This window comes from Stenella coeruleoalba, assembly GCF_951394435.1.
Source record: "Stenella coeruleoalba genome assembly, chromosome: 14".
Classification (NCBI taxonomy): domain Eukaryota; kingdom Metazoa; phylum Chordata; class Mammalia; order Artiodactyla; family Delphinidae; genus Stenella; species Stenella coeruleoalba.
Genome location: NC_137160.1, coordinates 62,824,929 through 62,837,522, shown reverse-complemented (window position 1 = coordinate 62,837,522; position 12,594 = coordinate 62,824,929). Strand labels below are relative to the sequence as shown.

The following is a 12,594-nucleotide window of genomic DNA, read 5'->3' as shown; positions in this document are numbered from 1 at the left end:
TCTCACTTGTCAGGTGGGGGCCCAAAGAAGACACGTCCAGATGTTGCTTCGATTGCCTCCTGTTCTGTCCCACATCTTGACCCTGGTAGCTCAGGAGCCACTTACATCTGCTTTGGGGGAACTTATGGGTATGAAAATTCTTCAAAGATACTAAGACCATCAGGGGCCACTAGCCATTCTTGCCATCATGGGCTGCATGCCTCGATAACCTAATTATGAAAAGGGGGCCTGTGGGGGGCCATGCCCAGTGCCTGGAGCCCTGGCCGGGTCAGTGGCTGGCGGCCAGGCAGGGAGCTGGGCCCTGCAGGCTCCTGACCCCCAGCTGCTACGTAACAAGGCCACAGTGCCTGTTGCTCATGGTTCTACTTTATTCCCAAGCTTTTGGTGTTACTTGATCATCAGATTTATGCCATAAAGATCCCAAATTTATTAAGAAAATAAAACCCCAACAAACTTAATTTCATGGAACTGCAGGCTGCATCACTGTCCCATGAAACCCTAGAGGCCAGAGTCTCAAGGCTTTAGCCAGGCCTGCCTCTCCTGTTTGCTTCTGCTGTCGCCGCTGGGCAGCCCGGGGGCAAGGCTGGAGCAGGACCAGCCAGGCAGTGAGGGCTCGGTGGTTCCTGAGCTCACCTGCGTTCGTCAGGATTGGGTGTTCACCCTGCGGGTGCCCTGTCCCCAGTGGGGGTCAGCTCCAAACAACAGGCACGCAGAGGGAGGTGGTCCTCCTGCTGCCCACTTGGACGGTGCTGGTATGGCTGCTGGGACCCGGGCTTGGGTTTCAGGATTAGGGACACCCGAGCACCATAAGCCACGTTTGGCTGGGATTAGGCGGGCTCAGCTCTAAGATGCTCTGCTGGCCCTGGGAAGGCACAGGTGCTTGGCTGGGGCCCAGGACGTGCAGGGTTCCCAGAGCCCTCGGGGCAGGCCCAGAAACCCGAGAGATCTCCAGGAGCTGGGCCGCAGGGAGGGCCGGCCAATGGGGAGGAGTGGGCCTGGGGAGAGCAAACGGGGAGAGCAGGAGTCTGCCTCGGGGCAGACTAGGCTGTGCTTCCCCCCACAGACGTCAGACCCAGGTCTGAAGGCCACAGCCCACCTGTCCTGAGGCCGAGCTCCTGCAGACCAAGAAGCAGCATCTATAAAACAGTCTTCTCCCTCCCAGTGTTGCCCAAAAGATCCGATGTGTCAGCAGGAGCGGGTCTCCTGCCGGACCCTGGCTACTCGGGGCGGACAACCCAGCTACTGTCCCCAGGCACCATGGCACCCGCCCAAGGGGATGCCATCTGTGGCCATCGGGATCAGGCATCACTTCCACCAAAGATGCTTCCCGACAGGACTGGGCCAGCAGAGGGATGTGCTGTGGGACCTTGGCACTACAGCAGAGACAGGGCAGGGGACACTCATGGGGCTGTTTGTGATGTGGCCACCTCGGGCCCAGGCACCCTGCTGGGCTTGTTTGCCCCGGGGGTGTGTGGGGGCATCTCCCAACCTGTTTCTGGCAGTGACTGGCCCACAGCGTCCCCCCACGTGCACCCGGACTAGGACCCAAGGGTGGACCGAGCAGGACCGGTGGGCGCTGACCAGAAAGGAGGTGGGCAGTGGAGGTCAGGGCAGGCTTGGTCAAGCTGGGCAGGAAGAGGCCATGGCTCAGGTGAGGGCAGCCAGGGGCCCTGGGCTCCCAGAGGGGCTCAGGGATGAGTGGGGGCAGCCTGGGGCTCTTGGTGGCCTGGCCTAGACCCGGCCAGCACGGAGGAGCCTCTCATGGTGGACTCATAAGAACCAGATGCTTCCGTGAGTGATGTGAGTGTGGGGCACTGAGGCCTCACTGTGGGCGGTGCCCTGACTGGGGTGGGCCGGGCGCCCAGAGCCTGAACAGGGTCCACAGGGCTCAGTCATTCAGCCTGGTGGCCCTGGGCCTCTGGACAAGCGCACTGCCCAGCCTACTCACGGCGTCCCTCTTGCAGGGCCCTGGGCCACCTGCACCGCGGCAGCTCCTGGAAGCTCAGCGTCAGGCAGTGAGTGGTGGGTGAGGGCCTGCTTCAGGCCAGGACACCAGCCACGTCTCTGAGCTGTTGCCTGGCTTGTGGCCACAGGACAGATGCCCCAACCTATGGGCACCACCTGACAATGGCTGTTTCTCACAGGGCAACTCCGCCTGGAGGACCCCTGGCTGGACCTGGCGGTCACCTACTCAGCCAGGCCTGCCGCCGCGTGAAACTATGGCTGAGGCATGTGTGGGGTGGGTGTTCCCTGCTACCCACCCAGCAACACTGGGGGTCACCACACGGCTGTGGGATGCTGGGGGGCACCCACGGCCTGCGGAGGGTGTGTAGCCCTCAGCCCAGCCCTTGAGGACTGGTCACCCTCCCCTGTGTATCCGTCTCCCTGGGGGCCCAGGACCTCGGGGACAGCACCTCAGGGGGCTGGGAGAGGACTGGGGTGGCGGCAGAGGGCTTCCCAACGGAGGGAGAGGCAGGGGAGGGGTGGGCTGGCCCCAGCGGCAGCTCCCCCACGTCACTGCACAACTCGCAGCCACAGATGAGTGCAGGACATCGCGGGGTCATTGTAGGTTACACAGAACAATCTGAGGAATTAAAGTCATATTTTCATTGCACCATAAAAACATGCCAAGGTGCAGGAGGCGGCCCTGGGCCCAGGTGGAGAGCACCTGGCCTGTGGGGTTCTGGCCCCTCCCTATGCTCCCTGGGAGGAGGGATTGGAGCCGGGCTTTGCCCAGGGAGGGGTCTCAGGCCACGCAGTGAGCGAACCTGGAGCCAGGCAAGCCCGAGGGACACACAAGCAGGACAGAATGCCCTGTGCCCAGCTCCGGCCTGAGACCCAAGAGTACAGCAGGTGCCTCCCCAAGTGCAGGGCAGGGGACTGGGGGTCAGCGAGGGAAGCCTGGGTCTGCACACACCACCCCACTGGAGCCCCCAGGGCAGGGGGATGGGGGACATGGCCGGGCCCTTTGTGGCTCCTGATGTTTGGGAACAGGGCCAGGCCCCTGCCTGGGACAGGGAGGGGGTGAGCCCCGCGTGGGGGAGGGGCCTCCACACTGGTGGCGCCCCAGGGCTCTCCCGAGCACCGTGGGGGCTTTGTTCTCCCTTCGGTGGCCACACAGGCTGCGTGAACTGGCCAGAGAGAGGATGTCGCAGGCACAGCTGGATCGAGGCTGCCCTGGGAAAGGGGCTGCAGGGGCACTGACATGGGGCGGCCGCCTGTCAGGTACGTGGGGCTCCCAGCCCGACTGCATCACCCGGCATCACAGTAAGCCGTGAGGCCGCGTCAGGTCCCTTTTGGCCCCATGCGGCCATCCCAGTGTCCAGGGCCCCCCTTCCATCCCGGTCAGCTGACCCCGCAAAGCCCGCCCCCTGCCTCCAAGGCTGGGAGGCCATGCCCAGCGCAGAGGGAACCTCCTCGTGGGGCCACCAGCCGGGCGTTAAATGGGACACGGCTGATCGCGCTGCATTTGTCAAGAGGCCTGGCCCCTCCCGGCACTTGGCGTCTCAATGGGGCGTCTGAGGGCCGCTGCACACGCTTCACGCGAGCGGCGTCTGAGTTCCCGCAGGCCCATTAAGGCGCAAAGACATTCCTTTGTTCGCTGACAAGCAGGGTCCCACCCAGGGCTCCCGGGCGGCAGACTAAGTGATGTTTTCTTTGGGAAGACACGAGATTAACCGCCGCTAAAGCCCCAGTACAATACCGGGCCCTGCCCGTCACTGTCAGCGCCACCTCTCCGCGGTGACTGACAGGTGCTGGGGGCCTCCCTCCCCGTCAGCCTCCATGTGCGGGATTAGCCTGAGCCCAGCCGACAAGCTGGATGGGGCCCGGGAAAGCGGAACATTCGGGGGACAGGGCCTCAGCACCATCCCACTCCTGTCACCGGCCATGACACTGGCAGGTGGCTCTGGAACACAGCCTGCGTTCCCAGGAGGCTCTGCTCCAGGAGGAAAGGCAGGGTCCTCCGGGGCGGGGTGATGGGGAGCCCCCGCACGCTGACCCCAGCACAGTATGACTCGGAAGGGATTCCCTATGGTGACGGATGGGCGGCCACCCCGGGTGCGTCGGGGACATCATGGGCAGGGCACACTTCCGGAAAACACCCTCTTTATTTGTGCCCTGGAAACGCCAGTGAACTCAGACGTGGGCAGCCCGCGGGGGGTTTCTGAGCAAGTCGTCATCATCTGGCATGGGCGGGGGTGCGAGATGCAGGCCTGGGCCATCCCTGCAGGGTGCTCGGCGTTGGTCCAGATGCACTGGGCAGGGGCGAGGCTCACCTGGGCTCGGCCTCCAGCATCCTGCCTGCCGAGGATGGGGGTCAGCATGGGGTGGCCCCACGTCCCCACACCCGCCCGCACACAGGGACTCTCGGGGGACAGAGAAGAAACCAGCCAAGGGGTGGCCCTGCCCCACCAGGTCGTGCATAACTGTTAGAAACACCCTGAAATGAGAAAGCTCATCAGAGGCAGCCCTGTCCAGGAGGTGTGGAGGAGCCAGTGCCCTGGGTGCCCCAGGAGAGGCTCTGGGCCTGGCCCACTGATCCTCTGCCGTGGCTTGGCCCCTCACGCCCACCTGTGGGCATCCCGTGGGTGCCCACTGCTCTGTCCACAGTCCCCCGGGGCCCTCGGGACCCCAACCCAGGAGGAGCCGACGGCCACGGGTTGCCCCTCTCAGGCTGACAGGTGGAAAGGCCCCAACCACAGGCATCCCCTTGGCTGGGGTCAGGCAGGGACTTGCTTATTTCCTCCTAGATGAGTCTCAGGACAAACATCACACCCCGGGGCTTCTGGCAGCCCACTCAGCCCGGCTTTGCAAAGTCTAACAGAACCAGACTGCGGGTGGCTCTGAGCACGAGCCTGCGTCTCCACCTTCTGGGCAATAGAGAAAGGAGCTGGGCTGTTCTGAGCGGGGCAGGTGGTAGGGAGGCCCACTGAGCATTCCACACCCTGAGTCCCCAACCCCCCCGCCCCCAGGACAGGCGCTACGGGGTGACCCCGGCCCCCAGACACCGCCTGTACATGAGGAGCAGCAGCAACCGGCTGGGGTCTGGAGTGCCCTGTGGGGGGTGGGGCCCTCTCGGCAGGTGCAGCTTCTCCTGCACCTGGAGAGCAATTCACAGTGGCACCCTACTCCCCTTAAACATAGGACCTACCTGGCATGCGTACCTGGCTCTGAGCCTCTGCTGAGCCTGGCCGTGGGGGCAGAAGTCATGCTGAGCACCCTGGGTCTAGGGATGGCCGCTTAGCCTCAGCAGCCGGTCACGGTGGGGTCCAGGCCCGAGCGCTTGGAGATGCGCAGCTTGGCCACCTCCTCGGCACAGGTTGGGTGGATGCCCACCGTCCGCATCACCTGCTGGTAGGAGGCCCCACACCTGCACGCCGGGGACAGGGGATTCGGGGGACGAGTCAGTGCAGGGAGGCGTGTTCCAGTCCCCCCGCCTCCATCCTCAGGTGGTAGCACACGGGGGAGAGTTGGGAGGTCACGGTCTCCTCACCATCCCCCAGCCCTGGCCCCCCTCCTGTCTTCTCCAGCTGGCAGCCAGGAACACCTGCCAACACCTATGCTGGCCCCGCCCCACCTCCCTTGGAGCAAACACCCCGAGCCTGCAGCAGCCAGGCAGCCCCACCTTGGGGCCCACCTCCCACCTGCCTGGCCTGGCCTCCTGCTGCCCCCAGCCCACCAGGCACAGGCCCACTCGCCCTCCTCTCTGAGTTCAGCCCCCTCCCTCTGCTTCACCCCAGCCCTCCTGCCTCTGACAGCCCCTCACCAGCTGCCTGGCCTCTTCATACCCAGAAACCCACCCCCACCAGAGCTTCCACAGCATGGGCCCCGGGGCCCCGCCATGCACAGCCTGCAGCTGGGACCAGCCCCACAGGACACGTACCCCCCGGGAGGCCCTCCCAGCACACTTGATGCCGAGGCCCTGCTCCTGACTGACTGGGCACTCAGCCCCCAACCCTCATTCTGAGCAGAGAAGACCTACTGTGCCCCTCAGGCCTGGCTGGGGACATGAGCCTGTTCCCCCCGGTTGGCCCGGCCAGAGATGGACATGGCCACCTCTCAGGTGACCGACCGGACCCGTCCCATTGGGCAGACACTCTCTGAAAACATGACCATGAGTGACCCTGATGTGGCAGACTTCCAACAGCGGTGCCGCTGACTTTCGGGGGACCCCAGCCTGAGTGTCACGTAACGGCCCACATTCCTGTGGACTTACTTGATCCCCAGAGCAAATCCTTGAGTAACTTCGCCAGCATTGGGGCCAAGGAAGTGCAGGCCCAGCACCAGCTGTGGGGGCTCCCGCAGACACACCATCTGAAAGGCACACGGTCAGCAGGGGCGTGCGCGGCCGTGGGGGCTCTCTCTCATCCCGGCCAGGCCCACGGGGATGCTCACCTTTATGTAACACTGGGACGCATCCCGTTCAGGCACCACAAACTCCAGTGGTTTATAATACGCGTGATAAACCTGGGTGACAAGACATGGATTCCTGGGTCAGCGGCTGCAGCAAACTAAGCCCCGGGGGCATTTTACAGCTCGACAGGCTGTGGGCACAGTGGGGGGTGGGCCGGAACTGCCCGCTCAGCCTGCAGGTTGTGGTCTGGGGCAAGGACAAGGCTCGGCTGGCCTCGGAGGCACCCCTCTCCTCCCGGCACGGCAGCCTGCAGACAGACGCTCTCCCACCAGGCCCAAGACCCCCAAGAACTACAGCAGCGGAACGGGTGCCAGACTGGCCACCCTCTGACTTGCCCCAGAGCCCGAGGCTCAGTGCAGGCACCGGCACCGCCCAGGAGCACAGCCCAGGTGGACGCTGCAGAGAACGGACGGGGCAACCGCAGGCAGTGGAAGGAGGGCCCGGCCGCCCGTCTGGCCTCCCTCGGGCACCTCGGTTCTTGCCGGGCCCTCACTCGAGCCAGCAGGCGGGGCGGGCGCGGCCCCCACCGGAGCTGCTGGACAAAGGCTTTCAGCGCCTGAGAAGGGCCGATAGCGCATTCGGGGCTGCGGCCGAGTAAAAAATGAGCAGAGCCCTCACATGTGCTGCACAGCCATTATTAATTAATGCAGCTTCAGAGAATATTGTTCTAACGAAGACAGAATTGAAAAGAAAACAAACAAAGGGCATTTGGCCATTCAACATTGTGAAACATAAAACAACATCATGGAATGCCACGGACACATGTCCCAGGGCACTTGTGATGAATCGAACAAAAATAGCAAATAAAGTGCCGTTGATGGAGGGAACCAGGGCGCAGGGATGCAGGGCAGGCACTGGAGCCCGGGGCGCTCATTCCCAAAGGGCCCCAGGCCGCTCTGGTGGCCACGTGGGTCCGGTTTCTCCCAGCCCGCCTGCAAGCTGCCACAGCACCCACAGCCCACCAGGCAGACCCCAGAGAAACCCCTCCCTCCGGGGTGGGTGCCTGGGTCTGGGCTGACAGAGGCCCACGAGGACCAGACTCGTGGAGGAGGCACAGGGCCAGGCGGGGGCAGAAGGGCAGGGGTGGAGGCGAGCAGAGGTCGGAGGGCAGGAGGAGCCTTTCAGGTCAAGGCAGACACGCACCCCCCTGAGGTGGGCCGCAGCCCAAAGGCCCCGTCATTCCCGGGGCTGCCCGCCAGCACCGCCAGCCCATCACAGCCATCGTTCCGGGCCCCACGCCCCGCCCTGCTAAGCTGCAGGCCCCAGGAAGCAGGACGCCAACACTCCCGCTTGCCGCAGGCCTCTGTGGGGGGCAGCCATGATGGGGTGGAGGGCCACACAGGCCTGTGTCCTGGCAGCCCCCTCCCTGGGGCCCTGACTCACCTCCACACGCTCCTCTCCATGGCGAGCCACGGCCTCCTCCTCTGACAGCCCCACACAGCCATACTCCAGCGGTGTGAAGACCGTCGTGGGGACCTGGAGGGTGGGCCGGGATTAGGCACCAGAGCGAAGACCCCACTGGGGTACACCGAGAGCGGTAGTTGCAGGCTAGTCCCTGGACAGGCAACCCCCTCTCTTGTTCCCGGGCTGCACCTCACACACAGGTGCACACGCACACGCACATGCTCGCATGCACAGACACACGTGCACCCCCAGAACGAGCTGCAGCTCCCACAGGCTGGAAGTGGCGTCTGAAGAGGAGGGGCACTCACGTTGTCATAGTCCATCAGGTCTGAGGACCGACTGCAGAGCCGCTGGGCTAAGAGCCTCCCGGCCATGATAGCCGTGGGCGTCAGCTCTGGCCGTCCCTGGGAGGTGGGAGCACAGGGTTACTTCAGCTTGACCCTCAGTGGGGGTACCACCTTCCCAGTGGGGCGTCTCCCCCAGACGCATTTTGCCTCTACTTGTCCCCGCATGCTCCCCTCTGTCCTGCTCAGGGGGGAGACAGCTGTGGTCACGGCCCCTTCCCTGGAAAAGGGGGTGAGCCGCTAACAAGCCTGGCCACGCCGCCCGTACCCACTTGTGACTTCTCTCAGGACCCCTTCTTCACGTCAGTGCCTTTGCAGAGCTGCCCCCACAACAAAGCTCAAAAGGGACCCAACCACCATTTACCCATTCGCACTAACGGATTCGGGCTAAGACGGGCCCTGGGAGCAGCAGTGGGCTCCGACACGCAGCTTGTCTGGCACGTCAAGCCCATTACCGAGCCCAGATCGGACGCCGTTTCATGGAGGCCTCTGCCCCAGGGTGTGTCCTGCCGGGGAGCAGGGGGTGGCACAGCCCCGTGTCCCCACACGCATCAGCCTGGGGCTGGCTGCCAATCACCCCTGCAGCAGCAGGAAATGCAGATGTTGTTTGACATTCCAGAAATGAATGGAGATCGGCAGCGATAAAGCTGTGTAGGCAGCCCGTGCATTCCACCGGCCTGACTAACTGACTAACGGGGACACAGCCCACATGGCACACGAGGTCTCCCTGAAGCACGGCTTCCCCTCGCCAGACCCCTGGGGGTTAACGCTTCTTGCTGCTCAGAGTGACCTTTCTGAGGGAGCAGGCTGAGTGTTTTAAGACACAGCACTGCCCAGCTAAGCAGCCAGGTCCCCAGGGCAGTGAGCAAGCATGAAGCCTCGTCCACACCAATGGGTCGACTAGGTGGCCAGATGACCCAGCGGGGGGAGCGGCTGGAGCTCTGACGCACCCAGCGGGCTGTCCCCGTGGTCGCGACACAGGGGGCTGTTTCCGACACAGCATCTCATGAGCCTGGGTTCATGGGGGGCTTGAGGCTCAAGCGGCAGCCAACTGGCTCCCATCTGAGCGCTGGCCACGGCGGGGGCGGCCCCTCTGGTACAATGGGGACACCGGGGCCAGGCTGTAGTGCAGGACAGACTGTCTCCAGATGAGCAGGCTGGCCCTTCAGGAACAAAGGGAGGCCCAGCCGTGCATGGCCTCCCCGCGCCCCCTGCCCCATCTCCACGTGTGTGCCAGGCTCTCTGGAAGCCCCCCACCTATCACAAGCTGCAGCAGAGGCTGGGGAGGCTGAGGGAGGGGCGGTCCCACAGCATCGATGACGACTGCCGCCTTTCTGACCCCCACACTGAGCATCTCCTGACACCTGAAATAGCTCTTTTGCTTGTCATCTGTGACTGTGACAGAACATCACCTCCACGAGGGCTGGGACTTCTGTCTGTTCCTGCAGTGACCCCAGAACCCAGAAAAATGCCTGGTGCTCAATGTGTGAAGAATAAACATAAACTAACACCACGGTGGGTTTCACAGCACCCCCAAACTCATATCCCCCCAGTACCTCAGACTGTGCCCTCCTGGGAAGTTGGGGTCTTCGCAGGGATAATTAAAGTGAGGATTGACATGAAGTCAGCCTGGATTCAGGTGGCCCTAAATCCAGGGACAGGCAGGCCCCAGAGGAGATGCTTGTGAAGATACCCGGGGCCTCAGAAGCTGGACCTGGTGAGGAGGGTCCTCCCCAGAGGAGGGAGCACAGCCCTGATGCCTTGACCTCGGGTTTTGGGCCTCCAGAACAGGAAGGAACAAATTCTGCTGTTCTGACCACCCAGTTCGTGGCGCTTTGTGGCGGCACCGTGGAGAGGCCTGCTAGGTCTGGGGGCCCAGCCTATGATTGGGACCCTGCCCTGGCTGCCCTCCTCGGGACGCGATGCACGTGTGCAGGACAGGCCGACCGATCCTGAGGCGCCAGGGCTCATAGCTGAGCAGCCCCCGGTGTTTCTGGGCCCTTAAGGGGGGGCCACTGACAGATGCCTCCCAAGCCGGGCTCATGGGGGTCCGGACTGCCCAAGATCAGAGGTAAACCGAGGCCAGGAGGTCGAGGCCACTCCATGGTGTGCAAACAGACACCATCCCTCAGAGCTGACCCGTGAGGAGCTTCACGGCAGGATCTGTGGACGGTGCCCCCTTGTCCGCCCACCCGTCCACAGAGAGGAGGAGCATGGAGGCGGGGGTGATGCCAAGTCCTCCTGGGGCTCAGCGCAGAGCCCGTGTGAGCCACAAGGCAGGGGTACAGGGTCGGGGGACGGGGTGGGGGCAGGCAGTGGCGCAGGCCGTACCTCCGCCACGTCTCCGATGGCATAGATGTGGGGAACGGAGGTGGCTTCCTGGGCATCAACCAGGATCTTCTGAGTGTTGGGGTTGGTACGCACACCAGCCTTCTCCAAATTCAGACCTCTGGTTTCTGGAACTCGGCCTGAAGGACACAAAGAGCAAGGCTGGGAGGTTTTCATTAGTGGTTCTGACCGAGATTCCTTGTTTTATTTAAAACCCTTCTCAGAATGTCCACTTAGAATTGGTAAGACATCAAGCACCAACAGTGCCAAGGGCCTCAAACACGCGCTCACACATGTATGTACGTACACACACACGTGTGTATACATGTGCACACACAAACACCTGCATAGAGACTCAATGAAAGGACGGAGCAGGAATGGGGAGGAAATGGGGTGGATGGAGAGTCAGCAACAAGACCCTCCTAAACACATCCTATGATACAATTTTGTTTCTTTAAATCATATACACAGTTTATACGTATACATATTCAAAAAGTAAAATTAAACGTGGAAAAAAATCCCTATAACCTGTAAACAACCTAAAACAAAGGGGCCTATTGTAACAGAACACGTGGAAAGACAACTCGGGAGACCCTGCGAACCCACATTGGAACTGTACCTCCGAGGGTCACGTCCCCACAAGTGAAGATACTAACAGGTCCTACGTGTCACTCAAAGAGGATGGTTCAAACTCCGTAACGTCAACTTTGAATTGGAAATTCATGATTTTTTAAAAATACAAGGCTCCTGGCTCTGACCACAGAAACGGTGTAGAAGCAGCAGCAACCAAGGGCGATGTGCCCCCAGCCCCAGACTGTGATCCCTAAGCCCCTCCCCGCGGAAGGGGCCAGACTCCGCGGGGCCAGGTACCCCAGGCCACATGGTGGAGTGATGGACAGGAAGGATCAGCATGGCCGCAGGCTCAGCCCGACAGGACCTTGCAGCCTCTGAAAGCATCAGCCCAAGGGGAAGTCGGAAACAGGACCCAGGCCTCACAGACACTGGGGCCCCATCCCCTGTGTGCATTTCCCGGCAGGGGTGTCTCAGAGTCCTCACGTGGTCCCCCAGGCTGGCCTCCGCCCCCACCATGACACCCCTCCTGCAGCTTGTGCGAGGCAGGACGGTGCTCCACGTGGGTTTACCTCTCTCTGCCACCAGGCTGTGGCCTCGTGTCCCCACATCTGGCAGCGGCCGTTCCCCCAGCACCCGTGGCGCACGAGTTGACCCAAAGGAGGCAGACAGTGCGCACAACCTCACCCCCCCACTCCCCGGGCAGCCCCAGCTCCGAGACCTCCAGGGCCTGCACTGCACACCCACCCATCCCTGCAGGCAGTCAGCGCACGAACCCTGCTCTTGGGCGAGAGGCCAGAAGGGGAAGTGCCAGGCACTGCCGGCTCCGTGTGCTCACAGCCTGGGCCCCGTCACAGCTGAGCTGCCTCACCACCCTTTCTCTCCCAGTTCAGATGATGTGGCCTCGTCGAGCCAGGGCGGCAAGGGCCACTCTTCCTGCCCGACCCCAGGGGGGCAGCGAGTGGCCCCCGTCACCGTGGCTGGGGGATCCTGACGGCAGGACGCATGGCTTCAAAGGCACAGTTCCCACAGCTTCCATGGCTCAGGCCCCAGAGGTCGGGTGGTGGCTGGTGGAGCCCGGGGAGGGGAGCCTTAAGTCTCCAGCTGCTCTCCTGGCGGGAAGTCAAAACACAGGCTCAGCTAAGCCTGCTTCTTGAGCGGATGGCTCCGGCCTCTGCATTCGGCTCGGCCCCAGGAATCGGGGGCTGAGGGCTGGCGCCCTTCGCCGTCAGATTGGACACGGGCAGTGCAAGGCCAGGAGGGTCCCACCTTCTGACGGCACCAGTACTGGCCCTATGGTCCTGATGGAGACCCATGAGTGCAGAGTGGGACCTGCCGCCTGCCCAGCATCCTGCCAAGGTGCCTGGGGACCCAATGGGCACCTGGGAGGGGACTGGACTGTGCTCCCAGAGAGGGGGGAGCTGGCCCCACAGTCAGGACTGGAGGGCATGGGCTTAGTGGGCGACAGTCCCTTATGCAGGGGCTCATAGCTCAGTCCTCAGGTTCCTCCCCAGGTCCCCGGGCCCTGCGCCT

At 63.0% G+C, this 12,594-nt stretch overlaps 1 protein-coding gene across 5 annotated transcripts in view; it reads right to left on the bottom strand.

The window, feature by feature from the left end:
* Positions 1-4,179: 4,179 nt before the first annotated feature.
* TXNRD2 (thioredoxin reductase 2) overlaps positions 4,180-12,594 on the bottom strand; it is a 34,612-nt gene continuing 26,197 nt past the window's right edge. For 3 of the 5 annotated variants that reach the window (XM_079942574.1, XM_079942569.1, XM_079942572.1), the window contains exons 12-18: positions 10,495-10,631; positions 8,128-8,223; positions 7,799-7,891; positions 6,397-6,468; positions 6,218-6,315; positions 5,153-5,371; positions 4,180-4,302 (exon numbers count right to left, since the gene is read on the bottom strand). In XM_079942574.1, coding sequence (XP_079798700.1) covers positions 5,248-5,371; positions 6,218-6,315; positions 6,397-6,468; positions 7,799-7,891; positions 8,128-8,223; positions 10,495-10,631 — 620 coding nt within the window. In that variant the 3' untranslated portion in view covers positions 4,180-4,302; positions 5,153-5,247. The remainder of the gene's footprint in view (positions 4,303-5,152; positions 5,372-6,217; positions 6,316-6,396; positions 6,469-7,798; positions 7,892-8,127; positions 8,224-10,494; positions 10,632-12,594) is intronic. The other 2 variants (XM_079942570.1, XM_079942571.1) reach the window with 2 other exon arrangements.